Here is a 25662-nt window from a genome sequence, read left to right as displayed (position 1 = left end):
AACCCCAAGGCATATAATGGTCAGATTCACCAGGGTGGAAATGAAGGAAAAAATGCTAAGCGCAGCCAGAGAGAAAGATCACGTTACCCACAAAGGGAAGCCCATCAGACTCACAGTGGATCTCCCAGCAGAAACCCTACAAGCCAGAAGAGAGTGGGGTCCAATATTCAACATCCTTAAAGAAAAGACTTGTCAACCTAGAATTTCATATCCAGCCAAAATAAGCTTCTTAAGTGAAGGAGAAACAAAATCCTTTACAAACATGCAATTTCTGAGAGATTTCATCACCACCAGGCCTGCCTTACAAGAGCTCCTGAAAGAAGTACTAAACAAGGAAAGGAACAATCAGTACCAGCCATTCCAAAAATGCACCAAATGGTAAAGACCATCAACACAATGAAGAAAATGTGTCATCTAACAGGTAAAACATCCAGTTAGCATCAAAATGGCAGGATCAAATTCACACATAACAGTATTAACTTTAAATGTAAATGGACTAAATACCCCAATCAAAAGACACAGACTGGTAAATTGGATAACAAGTCAAGACCCATCAGGGTGCTGTATTCAGGAAACCCATCTCACGTGCAAGGACACACATAGGCTAAAATAAAGGGATGGAGAAAGATTTATCAAGCAAATGGAGAGCAAAAAGAGTAGGAGTTGCAATCCTAGTCTCTGATAAAATGGACTTTAAAGCAACAAAGATCAAAAGAGACAAAGAAGGGCATTACATAATGGTAAAAGGATCAATGCATCAGGAAGAACTAAGGATCCTAAATATACATGCACCCAATACAGGAGCAGCCAGGTACATAAAGCAAGTTCTTAATGATCTACAAAGAGACTTAGACTCCCAACAATAATAGTGGGAGACTTTAACACTCCATTGTCAACATTAGACAGATCAATGAGATCTTAACAAGGCTATCCAGGACTTGAACTCAGATCTGGACCAAGCGGACCTAATAGATATCTACAGAAATCTCCACACCAAATCCACAGAATATACATTCTTCTCAGCACCGCATTGCACCTACTCTAAATTTGACCACATAATTGGAAGTAAATCACTCTTCAGCAAATGCAAAAGAACAGAAATCATAACAGTCTCTCAGACCACAGGGCAATCAAATTAGAACTCGCAGTTCAGAAATTAACTCAGAACTGCACAACTTCATGGAAACTGAACAACTGGCTCTTGAATGTCGACTAGATAAACAATTAAATGAAGGCAGAAATAAAGATGTTATTTGAAAGCAATGAGAACGAAGACACAACGTACCAGAATCCCCAGGACACATTTAAAGCAGTGTCTAGAGGGAAATTTATAGCAATAAATGCCCACATGAGAAGCAAGGAAAGATCTAAAATCGACACTCTATCATCAAAATTGAAAGAGCTAGAGGAGAAAGATAAAAAAAAAACTTGAAAGCTAGCAGAAGACAAGAAATTACTAAGATCAGAGAATAACTGAAGGAGATAGAGACACAAAAAAACTCTTCAGAAAAATCAATACATCCAGGAGCTGTTTTTTTGAAAAGATCACCAAACTAGACAGACCACTAGCCAGATTAATAGAAAAGAAAAGGGAGAAGAATCAAATAGATGCAATAAAAAATGAAAAAGAGGATATCACCACAGACATACAAACTACCATCAGAGATTACTACAAACAACTCTATGCACATAAACCAGTAAACCTGGAAGAAATGGATAAATTCCTGGACACTTGCACCCTCTCAAGCCTAAACCAGGAAGAAATTGAAACCCTGAACAGACCAATAAAAAGGGCTGAAGTTGAGGCAGCAATAGCCTACCAACGAAAAAAAGCCCAGATCCAGATGGGTTCACTGCTGAATTCTATTAGACGTACAAAGAGGAGCTGGTACCATTCCTTCTCAAAGTATTCCAAACAATCCAAAAAGAGGGAATCTTCCCAAATCATTTTATGAGACCAACATCATCCTGATACCAAAACTCGGCAGAGACTCAAAAAAAAGAGAAAACTTCAGGCTAACATCCATGATGAACATAGATGCAAAAATCTTCAATAACATACTGGCAAATGGATTGCAACAGCACATCAAAAAGCTTATCCATCACGATCAAGTAGGCTTCATTCTGGGCATACAAGGCTGATTCAACATACGCAAGTCTATAAATGTAATCTACCACATAAACAGAACCAAAGACAAAAACTACATGATTATCTCAATAGATGCAGAGAAAGCCTTCAACAAAATTCAACAGCCCTTTATGCTAAAAACTCTCAATAAACTAGGTATTGAAGGAACATATCTCAAAATAATAAAAGCTATTTACGACAAAACTACGGCCAATATCATACTGAATGGGCAAAATCTGGAAGCATTCCCTTTGAAATCTGGCACTAGAGAAGGATGCCCTCTCTCACCACTCCTATTCAATATAGTATTGGAAGTTCTAGCCAGAGCATTCAGGCAAGGAAAAAAAAAACAAAGGGCATTCAATTAGGAAAGGAGAAGTCAAATTGTCTCTATTTGTAGATGACATGATTATATATTTAGAAGACCCTATCTTCTCAGCCCAAAATCTCCTTAAACTGATAAGCAACTTCAGCAAAGTCTCAGGATATAAAATCAATGTGCAGAAATCACAAGCATTTCTATACATCAATAACAGACTAACAGAGAGCCAAATTATGAGCAAACTCTCATTCACAATTGCTACAAAGAGAATAAAATACCTAGGAATACAACTAACAAAGGATGTAAAGGACCTCTTCAAGGAGAACTGCAAACCACTGCTCAAGGAAATAAAAGAGGACACAAACAGATGGAGAAACATTCCATGCTCATGGTTAGGAAGAATCAGTATCATGAAAAGGCCATACTGCCCAAATTAATTTATCAATGCTATCCCCATCAAGCTATTAATGACCTTCTTCACAGAACTGGAAAAAACCACCTTAAACTTCATATGGAACCAAAATTGAGCCCACATAGCCATGACAATCCTAAGCAAAAAGAACAAAACCAGAGGCATCACGGTACCTGATTTCAAAGTGTACCACAACGCTACAGTAATCAAAACAGTATGGTACTGGTACCAAAACAGAGATACAGACCAATGGAACAGAGCAGAGGTCTTGGAGGCAATGCCACACATCTACAACCATCTGATTTTTGACAAACCTGACAGAAACAAGCAATGAGGAAAGGATTCCCTGTTTAATAAATGGTGTTGGGAAAACTGGTTTAGCAGTGGGCAGAAAGCAGAAACTGGACCCCTTCCTGACACCTTACACTAAAATTCACTCCAGATGGATTAAAGACTTAAACATAAGACCTAACACCATAAAAACATTAGAAGAAAACCTAAAAACCATTCAGGCATAGGCAAGGACTTCATGACTAAAACACCAAAAGCATTGGCAACAGAAGCCAAAATAGACAAATGGGACTTAATTAAACTCCAGAGCTTCTGTACAGCAAAAGAAACAACCATTAGAGTGAACTGGCTACCAACAGAATGGGAAAAAATTTTTGCAATCTACCCATCTGACAAAGGGCTGATATCCAGAATCTACAAAGAACTAAAACAGATTTACAAGAAAAAAACAAACCCATCCAAAAGTAGGTGAAGGATATCAACACTTTTGAAAAGAAGACATATATGAGGCCAACAAACATACGAAAAAATGCTCATCACCACTGATTATTAGAGAAATGCAAATCAAAACCACATTGAGATACCATCTCATGCCAGTTAGAATGGTGATCATTAAAAAATCTGGAGACAACAGATGCTAGAGAGGATGTGGAGAAATAGGAACACTTTTACACTGTTGGTGGGAGTGTAAACTAGTTCAACCATTGTGGAAGACAGTGTGGTACTTCCTTAAGGACCTAGAAATAGAAACCCCATTTGACCCAGCAATCCTATTACTGGTTATATACCCAAAGGATTATAAATCATTCTATTATAAAGACACAACAACATGTATGTTCACAGCAGCACTGTTTACGATAGCAAAGACCTGGAACCAACCCAAATGCCCATCGACGATAAACTGGACAAGGAAAACGTGGCACATATACACCATGAAATACTATGCAGCCATAAAAAATGATGAGTTCGTGTTCTTTGTAGGGACATGGATGACTCTGGAAGCCATCATTCTCAACAAACTGACACAAGAACAGAAAATCAAACACCGCATGTTCTCACTCATAGGTGAGTGTTGAACAATGAGAACACATGGACACAGGGAGGGGAGCATCACACACTGGGGTCTGTTGCAGGGGGCCAAGGGAGGGATAGTAGGAGGGTGGGGAGGTCAGGGAGGGATAACATGGGGAGAAATGCCAGATGTGGGTGACAGAGTGACGGAGGCAGCAAATCACACTGCCATGTGTGTACCTATGCAACAATCTGCATGATCTACAGATGTACCCCAGAACCTAAAGTACAATAAAAACCAAAAAAACCACACTGACTCCCCATTAGCAAAACAGACAAAATCAGAATTCACAGAAGAAATTCAAATGACCATTAAACAGAAAAAGTTCAATTTTACTAGTAACAAAACAAATTCAAAATTAAAGGTGAGGCACATTTTCATTTATTAGACTGACCAAAATGAGTGCTGGCCAAGGTAAGAAGAGATGGCGTTCATATGGTGTTGATAGAACTGGAAATTGGTATACCTTTTTGGGTGGCAGTCAAAATGTCAAATTTCCTTTGACTCAGATATTCTGCCTCTGGGAAATTATTTGGTTGAGCAGAAGAAATACATATGTAGGCAAAGCTTTGCATACAAGCATGTTTATTGCAGTATCATTGGCAGCACTGTAATATTACAAATGATCTATTTCTCCAACTACAGATTATTGAATAAATTCAAAGTAGGATAGTGATTCCTTCTTCTAAAAATTATATATACTTACGTATGGGTGTATACATAATCCCAACCATAACACACATACACACACACACACACACATACACACAAGAAAGATAAAACTGTGTGTAGTGATTACCTCTGGGATGTAGAAATGGGAGTAAAAAAGATTTTGACTTTTTGCTTTATGTATTGCTGTAGTATCTGGTCTTTTTTAAAATAAAAAATTTACTGGTATCACTTATATAATTTTTTAAAAAGCAAACCTACTGAATTTATGGTTCACTTCTGGACAGGAAACCAGTCAGCAATATACTTCAACTGAGTACTAACTGTATACTGAAAATATTTGTGTAAAGTATTCACTGGATACTAGATACTTTTCTTTGAGGTAAAGTAGTTTTTAGCATGTCTAAAACTCATAAATTAAGGTACGTTTCATGCTCAGAAGCCAAGTAAACTACGAACAAGATTATTCTGTATATAATATAGTAGATATATGCAGTCAACTAATGACAGACTTGGGACAACGAGATGAGTTTAAGTTCTTAGCCCCAAAATATAATCTGGAGGAGGAATTTTGTCTTTGTTGATAAGCACAACATAAAAGCATCTACGGCCCAAAGGAACAACAGCTTCTTTTCAGGAGTCCCTGAGCAGCACAGGCACGACTTGCCATCTTAAAAGATCAAAGTTTTCATTTAAGCCAAATGCCCAGAATTCAGCTTTCCTGGGGTGCTCATGCAGTTACCAAACTTCTCAGGTGGCAAACAACAAAAACTTACATGTATAAAATAACTCCTCTGTTCCTGGTGCTGCTATGTCCTTTCATAGACATAAAGACACTATTTAAAATTCAAAGGACTCCAGCCTGGATTTTCTCCTTCCAGTAAGTCAAATACACTCCACATCCCTATTTTTTATTCTAGAAAGGAGCTCTAATAATACGTGTGCCAACTCCATTCTCAAACTGATGCAAGGCTGAAACATGCTCATGTTGGGTAAAACACTTTCAAAGCTGTGAAGTCCTCAACTGAATAGCAAAGTATTTTGTACAAATGTGACTTAGTATTTATTATTTTGAAAGTAGAGCCCTGGTTTATGTTGTTTTTTTTTTTACTAGCTTTGATTTAGCAGAACTATATCCTGTTTATAAGGACTTATAAAAATTAATGCTTTATGAAGTTTTATTACACAGTAATCATTGCTGGCCACTTCTGGATAAAGTGAATTAGATGTAATTCTTCTACATTAGCATTCATAGATGATTTAATTAAAATAGTAACAATGTTAAAGGCCAGAAAATTAAGAAACAATCTTATTTGACGTATTGGAGATATCGCTATGGCAAGGTCTATCACAATTCTTTTTATCTTCTCCAATAGTAAAATGAAACACTCCCAAAATGCAGTAAAGATACTAAGAGTCAGGTATTTTGCAGACAAGAAAACCTTTTATTTTAAACCACAAATAGTCAGCAGGTGGCCACAACTATCCATGTTTCATTAAAATCACATAAAACCTAGGTACAAAAGCACCACTGATTATTGCTCTAGAAAAACTGCATGAAAATTTCAAATATGCACAGTAAAAACACCACAGTATGCACAGGACTAAATTTTAAAGCAAGTGCATGGACTGCTGAATCGATCTTACACACAGCTTCCAATATTAAACTGGTATTTATTTTACTTGAGGATGATGTAAATTTCCAAAAAGCATGACTATGAGAGGGTAAAATGTCCATCCTTATATACTTTTGTATGCCAACTAGTAGAGTCCTAAAAAATTAGCATTTACAAAATACTTGGTAAAAATAGCTTTTAAAAGTTGTCCCAAGAGATACATAAAATCAACCCCAATTTTTCATGACAATTCATTCTCCCTCGTTATCTACAGATTCAGTTTTCTGTGCCTGTGAAAAAGAAAGGAAAATAGTTACTACTAAAACTACTACAAGAAAAGGAAATTCCACCCACCAACACACACAGTTTTGAACATTTGTTTTCTTTTTTCCCCCCCCAGCTTTACTGCAAAACCTATTTCAACTCTGGGTGAAAAAGAGGCAAGGTAGGAACATATTACACAAACACTTCGTTGCGTTCATTGCTTTCTGCTTTTCAAACAACCACAGAAGCCTTACCTGTTAAGCTCCCACTCTTCATCATAATAATTAAGAAAAAAAAAGACCACATCACTACTATCTGATTCTAGTCACTGCAAACATGCAGAATTTTCTACTGTACCCTTAACTCTCACTGTTTCAATCTGCCCCTTTACTGACAGTGTGCTGGGTGGGGTACCTCTGGAGGTTGAGACATTAACAGTTGAGCGAGAGATGTGGATCTGCAATAACATTACAGGCAATAAAAAGAGACATTAAGAACGTGCTATCACCGGCTGAAGGATTGAGAAATTTCTTTAAAGGCACTGATTCAATCAGTGGGAGGTATTTATGGAAAGTACCTCTTCAGCTTTAGTTTCACCATTTTCAGATGGTGCAGTACCTTCCTTTCCAGCTTCCTGCTTTTCCTCCTTCTTCCCTTTAGCACCTCTGCTAATCTTTGCTCCAGGTTCTTTCTAACAGAGGATCAAAACACAGGGAAAGAGAATGTTAGAAACAGTGTGATGTTGGCTAAAATCAATCAGCCTCTGTCCAAACACAAGGTGAAGCACAACTGTCACCACTGTGGTGGCCTTTATGGAGATATGGGAACCCAGTTTTGCTGGGTTTCAACTAAGTTACACAGCACAGATATGAATCTCTGTGAAAATGTAGTAACAGGTTGCACTGTGCTTTCTCTTCTGTGGAAAACACAATCTGTGATTCCTCTCCTAGCTTTGGATTTGTTCAGTGGATCTCCCTCCAGTAAGGGGAGAAGTGGTTCTGCCATGGAGAGAATAGCAGCAGGACTTGGGGAAAGAAAAGGCAGAGGTGGGGAAGAACCCAGCCAGGGGGCGGCTCTGCTGCTGCTTTCCAAGGAAACCCCTCACATGGCTTGCATGACTAGAAAGCTGGGAAGGTGTCAGGAAATGAAGCCCAGATGAAGAAAAGTTCCTAATTTTAAGACCTAACAACAAAAATGAATTATGTTTCTGGAATCACCTATTCATGCCACTACATACATAACTTTTAAACAATTCACATGAGACAATACCAAAGGGCAGAGTGCAGAAAAGCCATTTAGGGTAAGATCCCTAATAAATCTGTACTTCAGTTTCCTCATCTGCAAAACAGGATATTTGTATCTACTTCAATAGAGCTGATGTGAGGGTCATATGAGCAAAGTAAGCAACCATATCTGCCATAGTATAAAGGCCTTATAAATGCTAGTATTACTTGCTGGCATTATTTTATTATTATTATTAGACCTCAGACTGGCCTGTGAAATCCAGTTAGATGAAGTCAGAAGCCCCTTCCTGAACTCCTCCCACAGTGGGGCAGTGCTGCCAGGGCCGAAACTCACCCCCACTGCATGCCACGTGAACCGCATGTTCACGAGGCTGCTGCCAAACCCCCTTCAGACGTGAGGCTTCTCAGAGCAACATCTCTGACTTCCTGTGCCTCACTGACCAAATGAAAAACACACTCCTATTAACATAGAAACTGTGCTTTATGCCTTTTAAGAAAGCCCATAACAGCGATAACGGTTTTCTGGTCAGTACATTTTAGCTTGGATCATTAAATATGGCCTTTCCTTGAATGATTCTGAGGTAGGGAATTATAATTTATTCATTGTTTAAAAAGCCAAAAGTGGGAAACAGCATTTCTTACCTTAGCAGATGTTTTTCTTGGTTTGGGTTCAGGTTTTGGTGGAGCAGGTTTCTGCAAAGATAATATTAATTACACAAATACTGTCGGCACCAAAAGAAACACAAACAAACAAAGACAACTATCCATTTTGACATGACTTTGGTCATTAAAAAGTATTTCATCCTATTTTCAGCAGCAGGTAACAGCTTATAAAGATCTCTGCACTTCATAACTATTTTCACCCTGGGTTCACAAGCGAACCGCAGGTGAGACCGAAAAGCCGACTCCTTATTCCCCAGTCCAGACGAGCTCTCCGGGAACAGGTCTAAGCTTCTATCTCCAATGTGTCTGTTCCTCCTTTTATCACAGTGCAGCAGCAAGAGGAATGACTCAGGCCTATGGCCAAAGGACTCAATGAATTCAGTTGCACTGGCCTTCCTAACAGTCTAGAAATCATAGCACAATCACTAGCAAAGTCCAACTGGTAATGAAGACTGCTGCCTGTGAAGTATTTCAAAATCACTTTCAAATCCTTCCACTTCTGATGTAGATTTCGAGTTCTGTGGCCAGTCTTCTTCCTACTTTTATTCTCTCCATTGCCAGCTCAAGGTGAGAATCTCTTGCCTAACCGGATGCTGGGCTCATTTGTCTCTAGAGGTTTTTATTGAGAACATAATTATAATGCTAAAATGTCTACTGTTAGTTCCCAAAGTTTAAAAATTTTCACAGATATTATTAGCCAAAGAGTCCTGTAGGAAACTATTTTTCTCCTGCCTCATGTGGTCCTGCAGTCCCCATGAGCAGCACGTGCACAGCGTGTGACCATGGTCCCTCCTCCACACAATGCTTCAGCCCTGGCCAGCTTCCAGGGGCCTGAGACCAGGTGGCACATGGGGGCACTTGGGAAAGATAACCAGTTCAAACCAGGAGTTTTCTGTAGATATTTTAGGGCAAATATTTCTCTCATAGAACTAGAAAAAAGTATACATATCTCCTGGCAATAGAAGAATGGTTTTAAAATAGAAAACACTGGCCAGGGTCTCCCCCATGGAGAAAAATACATGTTCCTCTCTAGTGCCTCTAGGTAATTCAGGTTTGTACAGAATCTGGCCCTTTTCATCAAGGGCATAAAGTGAAATTATAGACAGTTCCATTCCAGAAGACTGGCTGTTAGAAATGACCTTTCAAATAAAAAAAAGAAAATTGAGCTTGAAAAGTAAGAAATGTTTTTATTAATCTTCTTATCACCCTAAATCTGCAGCCCAAATACAGCAGCTTTCATGGCTCTTATATTTTCAGAATTTGAAAAATTTTGTCACCCTAAGCTTTGATATATTGTATTAATATACATGTTTTCTCCATTTACAGTAAACAATTTACTTTTATATTATTTTCTGTAGGATAGACCTTTCCCTCTGACCCAGCATTCAAGCGTTTTGATAGGACCAGGAAATGAGGTTTTGTAGTCTGTAATCCTGCTGGCCTCTGAGGAGGCTCTGTTTCAGTAGCACAAGGAATGATCTCAGTGGAAGGTGCTTATATTGCCAGTTTCTGGTGCTCAGGAAAAGCTTTGTTTTAGATTTTGGTTTTCATTTGACTTACAAGATCTATTTCTTTACCTGCCTAGAGATTCACAACAACACCCCTAGCTCTTAAATCCTCCTAGTGACTGAAATCTCTTCCTGTTATCAGGAAGATAGTGGTTTGGCTGTGTCCCCACTCGAATCTCATCTTGAGTTGTAACTCCTACAATTCCCATGTGCCGTGCAAGGAACCTAGTGGGAAGTGATTGAATTATGGGGGTGGGTCTTTCCTGTGCTTTTCTTGTGATAGTGAATGAGTCTCAAGAGATCTGATGAATTTAATAACAGGAGTTTCCCTGAACAAGCTCTCTCTCTCTGCCTGCCAGCATTCACATAAGACATAACTTGCTCCTTTTTGCCTTTCTCCATGATTATGAGCCTTCCCCAGCCACATGGAACTGTGAGTCCAATTAAACTTCTTTTGTAAATTGTCCAGTTTTAGGTATGTCTTTATCAGCAGCATGAAAATGGACTAATACAGTAAATTACTAATAGAAGAGCAGATCACTGCTGAAAGATAACTGAAAATGTGGAAGCGACTTTAGAACTGGGTTGGAACAGTTTGGAGGGCTCAGAAGAAGACAGGAAAATGTGGGAAAGTTTGGAACTCCCTAGAGACTTGTTGAATGGCTTTGACCAAAATGCTTATAATGATATAGACAATGAAATCCAGGCAGAAGTGGTCTCAGATGGACATGAGGAATTTGTTAGGAAGTGGAGCAAAGGTATGTTTTAGCAAAGAGACTGGCAACATTTTGCCTTTGCTCTACAGATTTCTGGAACTTTGAACTTGAGAGAGATGGTTTAGGGTCTCTGGTGGAAGAAATTTCAAAGCAGCAAAGCATTCAAGATGTGACTTGGGTGCTGTTAAAGGCATTCAGTTTTAAACAGAAAACAGAGCATAAAAGTTTGGAAAATTTGCAGCCTGACAATGAGATAGAAAAGAAAATCCCATTTTCTGAGGAGAAATTCAAGCTGGCTGCTGAAATTTGCATAAGTAATGAGGAGCCAAATGTTAATCACCAAGACAATGGGAAAAATGTCTCCAGGGCATATGAGAGACCTTTGCAGCAGCCCCTCCCATCATAGGCCTAGAAGATTAGAAGGAAAAAATGGTTTCATGGGCCAGACCCAGGGTCCCTCTGCTGTGTGCAGTCTAGGGACTTGGTACCCTGTGTCCCAGCCACTCTAGCTGTGACTAAAAGTGGATATGGTACAGCTCAGGCTATTGTTCAGTGGGTGGAAGCCCCAAGCCTTGGCAGCTTGTGTGTGATGTTGAGGCTGTAGGAGCACAGAAGCTAAGAACTGAGGTTTGGGAACCTCTACCTAGATTTCAGAAGATGTATGGAATCGACTGGTTGCCCAGGCAGATGTTGTAGGGGCGGGGCCCACATGGAGAAACTCAGTTAAAGTGGGAAAGAAAAAAATCAATTAATACAGTGTGTGACAGTTTTTACCTGAAACCACCAGCAAACTAACTGACCTTTTCACTTTTAAATAACTGTGTTGATGTCCTGAAGACATTATCATTATCAGAAGTGCAGAAGGGAAATGTGGGGTTGAAGTCCTCACACAGAGTCCCCACTGGGAAACTGCCTACTGGAGCTGTGAGAATAGGGCCACTGTCCTCCAGACATCAAAATGGTAGATCCACTGACAGTTTGCACTGTGCACCTGGAAAACCTGCAGCCACTCAATGCCAACCTGTGAAAGCAGCTGGGAGGGAGGCCGTACCCTGCAAAGCCATGGGGTAGAGTTACTCAAGACCATGGAAACCCACCTCTTGTATCAGTGTGAACCAGATGCAAGAGGAGGAGTCAAAGGAGATCATTTTGGAGCTTTAAGAGGTTACTGCCCTGCAGGATTCTGGACTTGCATGGGGCCTGTAGCCCTTTTGTTTTGGCTAATTTCTCCCATTTGGAACAGCTGTATTTACCCGGTAACATACCCCTACCCCTATTTTACCTAAGAAGTAACTAACTTGCTTTTGATTTTACAGGCCCATAGGCAGAAGGGACTTGCCTTGTCTTGAATGAGACTTGGACTTTTGAGTTAATGCTGAAATGAATTAAGATTTGAGGGAGTGTTGGGAAGGCACGATTGGTTTTAAAATGTGAGGAAATGAGATTTGGGAGGGGCTGGGGGTGGAATGATACGCTTTGGCTGTGTCCCCACCCAAATCATATCTTGAATTTTAACTCCCACAATTCCTGTGTGTCATGGGAGGAACCCGGTGGGAGGTGACTGAATTATGGGGGTGGGTCTTTCCTGCACTGTTCTCATGACAGTGAATGAGTCCCATGAGATTTGATGGTTTTAAAAATGGGAGTTTCCCTGCATAAGCGCTCTCTCTCTGCCTGCTGCCATCCACGTAAGATGTGACTTGTTCCTTATCTTCTGCCATGATTGTGAGGTTTTCCCAGCCACATGGAACTTTAGGTCCAATTAAATTTCTTTCTTTTATAAATTCCTCGGTCTTGGGTATGTATTTATCAGCAGTGTGAAAATGAACTAATAAACTTCCTTAAGAGACTCGTGAAACACTGGCTCAGCCGAACCAAACAGCTGTACTTCTGAACTTGTGAGTGGTCCTAAAATCCATTTTTGCTTTGATTCCCTACATTGTATCAGGCACAGGTTTGGGTTGAGAATGAAATCCATGCTTTCCTGAAGGCCAAAGTAGCATGAAACTTTTGTAATAACTAGCATGGGGATATATTAATACAGCATCAGCCAAAATGTCAATGCCTTTCCCGTTACCTTCTCAGTGGGAAGCCTGGGCTGCAGGAACTTTAACCAAAATCCTCCACTAGAGTCCAGCTAATCTCTTAGGAGGGCAGCAAAAGAGAAGAGCATAAGAGCTAGTAAGGAGCACATACTGGTACGGAAAAGCTGTAGGATGTCCACCTCAGAGGCTCAGCCATATCTGCCCATCTCAGCTTGTATCCTTACCCCGCAAGAATCTCCTGGCCCACAGAAGGAGACTCCAAATAGCAAAGCAGAATTATTACTGTTACAAAGATTCTTTAGGTCTGAAATGAGGCTACAGTATATGGACTCAGACAACTTTCAGAACATTCTCATATAAACATTCTAAAGTATGAGTTGTGAACAGAGAATCAGAATTCTGTCTACTTCAGTACATCATAGGTAGAATCTGAAGATTGGAACTTTGCTTAATGTACTACTTTTGTTTCAGAGATCTAGCAATGTCAAATAACATCCTGTTTTATATTCTTCGTAATGGGTCTAGCCACTGTTTTTTTGACACATTTGATCAAATGAATTGCTTGGCAAACACTGGTCAAATTTGCTAGACATGAGGACCCTAGGTAGTTTTCAAAAAGAAAATAAACTCACGGGAAACCATCTTAATCTTCCTTTTGCTGCTTCACTTTGGACAAAGGGATCATGTACTCACATGAACTAACACCGAAGATTCTAAGGTACTTACCGCTGACAATCTGGCAGACCGTCTTGTGGGCTACAAAGGGAATGGAAACATATACATATTTTTTGGTGATTATAAAAAACGAAGTTGATTTTTAAAAATCTATTCTTAATATACCTTACTTTGTTGAATGACTATAATGTATGAATCCCATCACCTTCTCCAGGTAAGCACAGTGAAACATATTCCAAGTTTCCTAGGCATCATGATACTCAAGAGGAAGTATTTCTAAAAAGGGGTAGGTACACTGTTCAAATAAATGGCCACTCCCAACCAAGGGTGTGGTGAATAAGTAAAGGAAATGAAGATGAATTTAGGCTTTGTCCCGAATTAAAACGTCTACTTTTATGACAAAATCAACAGCAAGAACATTGAGGTGCTACTTAAGAGCTAGTCTTCAGTCTGACTCCAGCTCCTTAAAAATGGAACTAAAGCTTTTAAGTTAATACAAGAAGAGACTTATGCAATTGGGTAGAAACTAAAATAGCAGGAGTTCCCCATGTTCCTCAGGCTTCTATGTTAGAAACGAAAATGACTACAAATCTTGGCAGTTAACAAGAATGGCTTCTTTTGACCTATAACAAAACAAACACATTTATCTATATGTTCAAAGATTTAACTAGAATTAAAAGTGTATATATTTTTTCTTTTAACTTCAAACTTTAGAAAATTTACAGAGAAATTGTGTGGAGATTGATCTTTTGGGGAAAATCTTCTCTTCTTCAAGGATATTACAAGTTAACAGCAAATGACACTGCAAACTGTCCTAGGCACTTCAGCAATAACAGAACTGTCCTAGGCACTTCAGCATTAACACACAAAATTGATATTCTACTTACCATCCAGCCTAAGGTGGCTCCCCAAAGGCTTTCACATTCTAAAAGTATAACTGCCTTTTAAAAAAAGTGCTCCAGAAATAAATATCCCATACTTTTTATCTGCTTAATTCACTGCTCTATTTCCAGTACAGTAGTGTACTGCCCAATATACAGTACAAACTCAGAATATTTGCTGAATAAATGAATTCAATCCTTTTCCTAATATTCACTGCCTCATGCAGACTTATGTCTCATTACAATAGCTTAAATTTTTCAAATAATTTTTCCTAAGGGGGACAGCAAAAATGGTCAGTAGGAATCCATGCTGTAATTATGAGGAATCATGGAATTCTTGAAGTGGGGCTAAGGTCAGTCAAGGTCAGCCAGTCAGGCCAAACTGGAAGAAATATTTCTTGCCATCTCCACATCTAAGAACTTTCTTGCTGAAAATAGCCAGAGAAGCTAAACTCATCTTTCTTTAAACTACAGAAGGAAATGAAGGGCCACAGCCTCCATGAATACTTTTAACCCTGGGGTCTTGAGGAAAGATCAGAACTGGACTTAAGGCCAGCGAGAAGAATGTGCTGAGAATGGGAGACTGTGCAGGTTAAGTGGTTAGGTGGGATACACTCACTGCACAGAGTAAAAGCACGTACAGCTAAGCGCATAGTCCTGTGAATCAGTATAGGAGAAGTGCGTGTCAGATTCTCCACAGGAACCATAGTGCCTGCTATGGTTATCAAGGGTGCATTCCTGACAGTGCACCCATGAGTCCCTGGGAACCAGAATCCAACTTTCATAATACTTTTTACAGGACGGTTAACTGTATCGAGTATACTGAAGAAAGGGCAACATTATCAAGTAAACTGGGCAATAAAAGGGTATCATGTGTTTTTTTAATGTGCTTTCTGAGCAGAGAGGAGAAAAGAGCACCTGCCAATTACCCAACAGAGCTCAGCTTTGAAGCTTCAGTGTGGCCTCAAGAACTACTAATGTCTCATAAACTACAGCAGGCAGAACAATATCTTCCAAGACAAAAGTGGCATTCTCCATGCTAAAGAGAGGTGAATGAACCTAATCTGACTCCCTTATGACTTGATGTTAACTCATGTGCATCGTGTTGGTCTTGCCTCATATTCACTTTATCTGACTCAGGTCTCCATCCCTTCTTGCACAGGACCACTTTCTCTTACATTTCTATGGCTCCGAAATGCAACGGGGACCCTCAATAGGTGTTGAGATGAACAGAAGGGGTAAGCACCAGAAACATACAGCAACTGTGAGCTTGTGGGGAGGGGAAGAGGTCCTGGAGCCACTACTCAGTTACTCTTTAGTTTGAGGCCTGAAAGGGGCACAAACATGTTAGCCATTACTCAAAACTGCCTCCCCATTTGCCATCTAGAAGTCTTCAATAAAATCTCCATGAAGTGAGGCAATATCATGTGACAAGTTCCTCAACTGTGACACTGTTGTTCCTCTCCATGTGAACACCTGAACATACTGAATAGACCAAGTAATGTCAGAGAGCTCTTTGGGATTTCCAGAGACATTCCTATCTAAGCACTACTTTGCAGGGCCTAACAGCTGTTCTGATCCAAAGGACTGAATACCTTTTAAAAACTCAGGTACAGTACAGGAATTCCAAAATAAAAAGCCTAGGAAATTAATGCCAAAAATAAAAAAATGCCTAAGCTATCTAAACCAGCAAGTCCCTAAAAATCCTATCTTCTATTATAAAATCATTTCGTGACTTTCTACCTAAAATTTACCAGCTCTTTTTTCTATGCCATTAAAAAAAGACCTTTCTTACATTTTCTTTTCCAGTAGCCACCATTTTTCGCTTTCACTGCAAACAGGGGAGGCTGAGACAAACCTTTCACTCAGCAGTACTGATTATGCATGCAAGTAAGGACACCTTCCTGGAAAGTTCCATCAGCTTTCAGAGCCTTAAAATCTATAAACTATTAGAGTATTTTTATTGGATATGAAATAGATTCGACTGCTATTTTTTCCTTTTTAAAACACTAACATCTGAAGTATTCATTTGAGACTCAGATTGCTGGGTGGAACTACTAAAGAAAAAAAAGATACTAAGAATTTCTCTTGATTTTTTTTTTTTTTAATTGTGAATCCTTGGGAAAAGTGGTCCAGAGACTACTTGTTAGTACTTCTTTGACATTCTCTATTACCCTTCCTTGCTTTTTCTTCATTGCCAATATCCAATTATTTTACTAGCTCTGAGAGGGAGGGCTTTTAGAATGAAAAGCCATCCTTGATAAATATGACAAACAGATATGACAAATGTGATGCTTTGTTACTATGGTATTCAGGTGATGGTCACGATGGAATTATTCCATAAACATTTATTAACTGATCATCCTTTAGGTTGGAAAAAATTCTGGTGAAGCCTATTCTGAAAGACATGAAATCTACTTTAATGTCCTGGTTGCAGAAGCAACGCAGAAGTCTAATCTCCCAATGACAAATTAGACAGTGATAGCTAGATTCAATGGAATCACTGGACTTTGCTCAATTAGAAATATGGGAGTATTTTTATTTTTGAGATTTTTTTACTCCTGAGCCTGACCATGTATCTCCAAGCAAAACCCAAAAGTCAAGTTGTTTTTGATTCTAAAAAAAAAAAAAAGCCTAAAAAGAAATTATCTTCTTTTCAAAACTGGGAAGTAGGAAAGTCTGTACCTCAGATCCTTGGCTGGGAATAGACAAGACAGAAAAATGGATACTGGATGACCAGATTTTTAGCACTGCCACAAAAAGGCCATAGGGATAGAGGATTTTGGAGCAGGAGATTCAGATCTCTTTCCTGGTTCTGCTATCGACAAGTTGTAACACCCAGGGAAAATCATGTTTGTCTAAGAACTTTGCTCTAGTTAAAATAGGGATAACATCTGCCAGTCTGTTCTCAAAAATAGCACTTCTCTGACATTAACTATTCCCCTTCCTTGCTTTGTTTTTCTTCATAGCTAATATTCAATCATTTTATTTTACTCTCTCTCCCACTAACTGGAAGCTCCATGAAAGCAGGAATGTTTGCTTCTTTTGTACAATGTGGGATCTGGAGAGCCTAGAACAGTGCTTGGCACATTATAGGTGCTCATACATTTTTGCTAAGGAATAATCTGCCTTCCTTTCAGAGATACTATATAGACCAGACAAAATAATGGATTTGTAAAAGGGTTTGTAACTGTTGACTGTAATGACTATATTATTTTGGTTATTTACCATCCAACTCCCCTGAAGTACTATCCTTTGTACAATGCATTCTAACATGACAGTGGAAGAGGATTTTCAAATAGAATCCCCCTTAGTAGCTGTTATCCATTCACTGTCGTCAAGATAGTGCCATACTCAATGACATATCTGGGAAATTCAGTCAATTCAGTGGGAAAGAAAAAAAAAAATCAATTAATGCACTGACGGTTTTTACCTGAAACCACCAGCAAACTAACTGACCTTTTCATTTTTTAAATAACTGTGTTAAATGACAGGTAATCTTTCCTAGAAAATACTTTTAGTAACAACAACAAAATTTCGTAAAATATGTAGAAAATAAAATAAAATATAAAAATAACAAACAAAAACATAACAAAAAAATTAGCCGGGTATGGTAGCATGCACCTAGAATCCCAGCTACTTACTTGGAGGCTGAGGTGGGAGAATCACTTGAGCCAAGGAGATGGAGGCTGAAGTGATTTATGATCTCGCCACCTCACCCACTCCAGCCTGGATGACAGAGTGAGATGTTGTCTCAAAAAATAAAATAATATGTGTAAGACAGCTGTACAAGCAAAACCACACACGTATCATTTATATATATTCTCACAAGCTTGATTTGCTTTTAGTATAGTAGAATTGGAAAGACTATCAAAGCTTACCGTGTGCCATGGTGTTCCTAGTTTTTCTGACTGACAAATCAATTTAAATGCCAGTCCCTAAAGAAAAACCCAAATGCTTTTGTTTTAGTGTCCAAATCTTAAAAACAATAAGGTTAGTTACACTTAGCCAACTGTTCTAAAAATCATGGCTGGGCACGGTGGCTCACGCCTGTAATTCCAGCACTTGGGGAGGTCGAGGTGGATGGATCACAAGGTCAGGAGATTGAGATCATCCTGGTTAACATGGTGAAACCCCATCTCTACTAAAAATACAAAAAATTAGCTGGACATGGTGGACGTGCTTGTAGTCCCAGCTATTCACGAGGCTGCAACAGGACAATCGCTTGAACCCAGGAGGTGGAGGTTGCAATGAGCTGAGATCGTGCCACTGCACTCCAGTCTGGGCGACAGAGCAAGACCCCATCTCAAAAAAAAAAAAAAATCACATTTTGCCATTTTCCAAGAAAATTCAAGCATTTGTCACTTTTTGGTTGGTTCTTATCATTTTTTGGTTGGTTCTCACATTTGTTTGGTGACTCTGCTTTGGATAAAAAAATTATGATTATTCCAAACTCTGTCAAACCATGAATGCTAAGTACATAGATAGTGGAGACAAACTGTTTTGTTTGTTTTGTTTTTAGGTTATTTCTTTATAGATTCTGTTTAAGATTTTCCACTTGGCAGAATGAATTTCCTTGCACAAATCTTGTATAGGGGTTTTGGTATTATGATAAACTCCTCTGAATTATTAACACAAAATGAATCATCCGATCAAAGAATCTGTAACTAGATACTGTTTTTGTCTCACTCATGACCCCTTTTAGTTGGTAAGTTCAAGGATAACAGCTGCAGTTTTCCATCTATTCTAAAGCTCTGTGAAAAGGGAATGGCTGTCTTCAAAATTACATCTCATTTCCTACTGTTTAGCCCATCTTTTTTTAGAGGTTCATAATAATAAATGTGGAGGGTCACATCCCAGAAACTCTTCCAAGTTTCTAGACTTTTGGAGGTTTCTGAATTTTAATACAAAACATCGTTGAGTCATTGCCTAATTAATTATCCCAATATCCTAAGACTGCTCCCAATTTTTAAAAAAAAGCTTTAATATTTTGACATATTGTGTATCCTTCTATAGTTTTTTACTTTAAAGATGTCCTTTCTCAGTCAAAATATTCAGCACCTAAAAAGTGATTTATAATCCACTCATTGGAGCACAGAATTTACGATATCAACAGTCTTTCATTTTCTTGGTGTGAAAGGCAGACTTTGTTCTCCTTGATGAATTTGCCTATTATCTTACTCTTTGCCCAGAAGGAATTCTCAGTATCTGCTTTAACAGAAAGCAGGGCCGACAAGTAGAAACATAAACAACACAGTAAATGGAAAAATGCCTCATCAATATACCCAACCGAAATATACCTAGGCCAAGAGAGACTACATACAGACACTTATCTCTGTTTTATGTAGTCTTAACAACCTTGTTCATTCATATTCAACCTTGTTCATAAGACTGTCTGCATTTCATTCAGATGCAGACAATCTTAACGATATTAAACATTTCAATGTAAATAATTAAATATAAAATGTTAAAGATACACTTACCTCCTGTTTAGTTACTTTGGATCCATCTTTGCCCTCTGCATTCTCTGGAGACTAGAAAGACAATATTTCAGTGAATTGTATTTAAATTGGAAAACACACATTAGAAAAATGTTTTTAAAAAGTTATTTCATTCCCAGAACCAAATAAGCCAACAGATTTTTTTTGCAGAGAAAAAATAAGTTATAACAGGGTGTGTCTTTTACACAGTTATGTGCAAGCATGCACACACAGTAGATAGCTGCATAACTGCTCTACTTTTAAAAGAGTGAAAGAAGGACGCCATCCCTTGTTCTCAATGTGCATGCACCCTAAGCGACTTTCATTTATCTTAGATGATTCCAGTTAAAGAACAGTGGCCAGCAGTCAGTGGCAGGAATGCCTGGGAGCCACCCTCTAGTTCCAATTGCTTTTCTAGTCACTCCGTTCCTTTAAGATCAGGGCAGGCTGCTGGTAAAGCCCAGGCCAACCATGAAAGCACATTTTCATCCCATCCTTGCCTAGCCTTGATTTCTAGCCCATTTCTTGGTATGACCTGACAAATTTATCATAGATTACTATTTTACCATTATCAACTCCAGCATCTCTACTAAACTCCCAGCCTTGGCATGACAGCCAAGCTACATGCCACCCCTGATTTATTTCCAGGTTTTGATTCATCCCCTGGGGCGGCACCTGCCTTCTCTTGTGACAGCTGAAACCTGACTCCTTTACAGGATGTGTATGCTATGGGGAAAACATACTTTATGTTTTCTTTATATTTTAAAGTAAAATATACTTTGGATTTATTGGATACTCCACATGTCCCAGTATTTTTTATTGGCTAAGAATTAATAAATAATATTTAAACAAACTAATTAGAAAACTAGACTATTTAACATATTTTAAAACTATTTTACGGTTGGAAAGTGAATACTCAGTCTCTAAGGCACAAATAGGCTGCCGATCTGAATAGAACTCTCATTAGAAAAAAATACAAATAGCAAACTGACATTTGACATGATGTTTGGCTCAGCAAAATAAAACAGCTATGTGGTAATGCCTCATCTGATAAAAGGAGAACAAAATTCAAGAAATCATAAAACCCAGTGCTTGAGGCTGGTGACACCGTAAATATAATAATTTCAAAGAACAACTTGGCAATATGAAAAACACACAGAGGACTAATATTATGACCTAGTAATTTCAATTTTGGAACCTGGACTCAAAAAAAGAAACTCTTTGTAAATAATGGGTTTTATTTGTACTATTTCTAACATGGAATAAGTGGAAGCAACTCACGTATCAGTAAATAATAGAGAAATGTTTAAGTAAACTATTATTTACATATTTATGTAACTATGAATGAACAGAATTAAAAAGTTAGGCAATCTGAATACATAAAAAGTCCACATAAAAGAATGCTAAATTCAAAAACTTAGGTCATAAAAAAGTATGCAAAACAAAAGTCCTAAGTATATATAAAAGTCTTTAGGAAAGAAAAAAGCTTTTCTTCAAGGCAAAGGACCCAGTGACCTTTGTCTATTCCCTGGAGCTGCCTATTACCCGTAGCCCATCATATGTCCTCTTTCCAGAACCTCCCATGTCATGGATTTCTCTCGTTTCCAAATCAACCATCTCCCCTCCTCCATGGAAACTTCTCTATCATGAAGAAACAGCTTTCTTTTTTTTGTTCCCCACTCTCTTGCACAGGAATATTTGGTTCATAGATCTTGTGTCAGTCAGTTGTGGTAGAGATGGTAAAATCTTAGTCTGAGTATATGAAGATAATTCCTAGGTGGGCCACTGGGCTTTGCACACTTCCATGGCTACAAACTCAACCCTTCTGGCCACACAACACACCCTTGGTTGTCTAGGAGTGCTGGGCTTTCATTAGACCTGTCAGGTCACTCAGCAGATTTCAGTCTAGGGTACTCTCTACCTATAATTGATAGGCAGTTAAAGCAGCAGCACATAGCTATTATAATAAAAACTGATGTTAATGAGATTATTTTCATATTTTTCTATGCAGTGGATTAGTGACAGGCAATATGATAGAGTTCAATCTCTCAACATTGACCTAATAATGTTTATATGGGATACAAATTATTCAAAAAGAGAAACTTGTAAAGGCACTGCATAAAAAAAGCAGGTACACTAAAAATGTGAATGCCTTCAGATGAATGAACATAAGGCTCTGGATGTGAAGAGCTAGCAAAGCTGGTTTCTCCGGCAATCTCCCCACAACGGCTTTCCATTAACAAGCATTTAATACATCTACAGTCAGGAACAATCAATCTTTATCGCAGATCAGTGTGATACAATGGTATGAAAGCAGGATGTGAGCTCAAGACACCTGGCTTGAATCTCAGCTCTCTACCTAGAAGCTGTATGACCTGGGACAGTGACTTGATCACAGTGGCTCAGTCTCCTCATCCATGAATGATAGATTATAATGACAGCTAACTCAAAGGGTCAAGCTTATGATCAAGTGAGATACTGCAGAAAACATTTCACAAACTGTAAATTGATACACCAAGGCTATGCAATAAAAAAGATCTTAAGATGACTTCTGAATTATTATACAGTATGAAACTATATTCAGCAGAACCTTAAAGTTAAGCACATTTCCTTACATCCAGATTCCCAGAAAACTGGTTATCTGTTTTTGCTGCACAGAGTAACAGGTAGACTATTTTGGAAAGACCTACAATTATAAGCTGTCTTATCACATAACCCTCTCCAACAATTAACGCTAAGCCATAGGCCGGGGACAGGAAGGAAGACGGTTTTAAGGGATTAAAACAGAAACCCAAAGCTTTTTGCACCAAGGGATTGTGAGGAATAAAAACAAAGAAAAGGGGGAAACAAAGGGTTGGGGGTGTATATAGGGGAATCTCAGATGTACTTCAACTGTCTACTGTCTAGCAGGTGGATATGAACTGCCCAGCAGGTGGATATGAAAGATGAGGAGAGTTAGATGGGATGCAGGGACTGCCAAGGCAAAGGGGGCTCTTGCCCCACTCTATAGGACACAGCAGGCTTCTACTAAACCGGTTTGAACCAAGAATAGTCAAGAGGGCCCAAACCATGGTTAAATAAAAAGGTCTAATGCACATATCCAAGGTTCCTTCAGTTCCCAAGTGGCCTGCATACTGAGTTGAGAGCCAGCAAGGAGGTGGGGGATACAGAGCAGGGTGGCCAGATGGAGGCCACAGCGGGGATTCTGGGCACCAGTGAGAGCTGATCTAAGGGCAAGTCAGCAGGCAGGTAGATCACTGAACACCTGGAGACTAGGTCAGGATAGATAATCAGCCAGGAGAACCTGAATGTTGGCACAGAATGATTATTCTAAGTGAATGAGGCTGAACCAGAGTAATCTCAAAAGGGCGGTAACTTTAGGCAGCTACATACTGTGTGAATGGAGCTGAACAGCTGTCACCCTCTAGAGGATAAGTTGAAAACAGAAACAAATCATCAAATATAAACCAGGGCTTTGGGTGCTGTCTCTGGAGTGTTGGTAGAATGCTCACCTTGAGGCCGGGCGCGGTGGCTCAAGCCTGTAATCCCAGCACTTTGGGAGGCCGAGGCGGGTGGATCACGAGGTCAGGAGATCGAAACAGTGCTTTCAACATGGTGAAACCCCGTCTCTACTAATACAAAAAATTAGCTGGGCATGGTGGCGCGTGCCTGTAATCCCAGCTACTCAGGAGGCTGAGGCAGGAGAATTGCCTGAACCCAGGAGGCGGAGGTTGCGGTGAGCCAAGATCGCGCCATTGCACTCCAGCCTGGGTAACAAGAGCGAAACTCCGTCTCAAAAAAAAAGAATGCTCACCTTGAATCTAATGGGTACTAGAGCAAAGTAGGTTGATATACTCTGGAAGAATTTGTGTCCATTTCAGATGGAGGCTTATACGATTTGTTCTAGGCCCTAAGAGGTCTAAAGAATAATTGTCATAGTAGAGTCTAGTGTCTTCAACTAAATGGGAGAGGTTTCTCCCTTAGCTGAAGTATTGCGGCATCCTTGATGGCTGATGTGTCAAGATGTATCAGGATAACTTTTTCCTTCACTATTAGAAGCCAGACTTACAGTTTTGCAGGACCCATAAGTGGTATGGAGTGTGAACACACATCAGGCTCAAAACAGGAAGTCTTTTTTCATCACACCCAGTGTTAAGGCTGACATGGGCAAGATCCCTTAACCCGTTCTCTGCAAGAGATGTTTTACCTTTTTGTTGTTAGTTCCTCATGCCTTTTAAGGAAGCTGCAAACTTGAGGATACTGCTGTTTGCTCTCTCCCCCTGTACTAGCCCTAGGCTTTGTTTCCTATCCCCTCTGGCACATCCCAAAAAGGAAAACAATGAGGAGTGGAGAGGAAAGGAATGCTTGCTCAATCAGATTTTAAGATTTAAAAATAATAAACAATATAGGTAACTAACACTTATACAACAATATGATACTTAAAAGAGACACCAAAAACTCAAGGATATAGAAAGCATGAAAATAAAAGAATGGTAAAAATATATATATACTTAGTTAAACTTAATTAAAAAGTAGAAATAACCTAAATGTGTGTCATCAGGAGGATATATACACGGTGGTATATAATAAAATAATAAGTAGCAATGAACACAAATGAACTGTGAGTATGCACATCCAACATAGGATGAATCTCACAAACGTAACATTGGGCAAAAAAGGGAAGTCACAGCATGATTGTAAATAAAGTTTAAAAATGCAAATATGTAGAAAATCTATAAAGAAGAGCATAACAAATGATAACTACAAAATCATGACAGAGGTTACCCTTTGCTGAGGAAAGGGAGGGTAATTTGGGAAAGACAAAGTCAATGGTAAGAGTTACATTTCTTAAGCTAGATGGTAGTTTATTTTATTATTATGTAAATCATGTATATGTAGATACTACGTTCTGTATGTTTTATATTAAAATGTCTTTCATTCACAGAAAATAGAAGTTTTGAAAAAAAAAAAGCAGGTTCATTGAAATAAAAAAACTCAAAACACAGATAAACTCACAGTAGGAATTGCCATAGACTGCTGAGGAATTGACCCAGAAAGCAACAAAGAACAACAAAAGGATGAACAAGATAGGTTAGGAGATGCGGTTAACTGAGAAGCTCCACAACTATTTAATAGGCATTTCAGAAACAGAGAAAGTGATACCAATAGGAAGGTAAAGATATAATGACGGAGTATTTTCCCAAAGTAAAGTCTTGACTCTCCACATTGAACATGCACACCAAGGAACAAACAGAAGACAAAACAAAACAAAACAAACAAAATAATACAATAAGGCATATTGCAATAAAATTACAAAACATCAAGGAAAATGAGAAAAATCCTTAAAGTTATCAGAGTTAAGGCAGATTACTTATAAAGAATTACTTCTCCAGCAACAAAGACAAATGTATGAAAATATAGAGCACTATTCAAGAAATTGAGGAAAACTGTCAACGTAGAATTCTATACCTAGCTATCATTCAAGACTGATGGCAAAATAAAGCCATTTCAGAATACAAATATAAAGAGAGTTCACTTTCAAAAAAGTCTTTCTTTCAACAAGAATCTATTACTAAAGGATCAAATTTAGCAATAAGAAAAATGAATCTAGAAGGAAGGAAAGTATATAAGAAAAAAATGTTAAAAATATACTAATAAATCTAATTACTAACTGTA

General features: G+C 38.7%; 1 protein-coding gene across 5 annotated transcripts in view; it reads right to left on the bottom strand.

Annotated features, from left to right (window-relative positions):
* Positions 1 to 6318: 6318 nt before the first annotated feature.
* HMGN3 (high mobility group nucleosomal binding domain 3) overlaps positions 6319 to 25662 on the bottom strand; it is a 28808-nt gene continuing 9464 nt past the window's right edge. The window contains exons 2-7 of one of the 5 annotated variants that reach the window (XM_012471794.2): positions 19990 to 20040; positions 13677 to 13706; positions 8661 to 8711; positions 7352 to 7465; positions 7132 to 7231; positions 6319 to 6800 (exon numbers count right to left, since the gene is read on the bottom strand). In XM_012471794.2, the coding sequence (XP_012327217.1) occupies positions 6787 to 6800; positions 7132 to 7231; positions 7352 to 7465; positions 8661 to 8711; positions 13677 to 13706; positions 19990 to 20040 (360 nt within the window). In that variant the 3' untranslated portion in view covers positions 6319 to 6786. Of the gene's footprint in view, positions 7232 to 7351; positions 7466 to 8660; positions 8712 to 13676; positions 13707 to 19989; positions 20041 to 25662 lie in introns of all 5 variants that reach the window. The other 4 variants (XM_012471795.3, XM_012471798.2, XM_012471796.3 and 1 more) reach the window with 4 other exon arrangements.

The sequence above is a fragment of the Aotus nancymaae genome, unplaced genomic scaffold (assembly GCF_030222135.1).
Source record: "Aotus nancymaae isolate 86718 unplaced genomic scaffold, 86718_ANA_hifiasm-v0.15.2.pri h1tg000040l, whole genome shotgun sequence".
Taxonomy (NCBI): domain Eukaryota; kingdom Metazoa; phylum Chordata; class Mammalia; order Primates; family Aotidae; genus Aotus; species Aotus nancymaae.
This window is presented reverse-complemented; position numbering and strand designations above follow the sequence as displayed.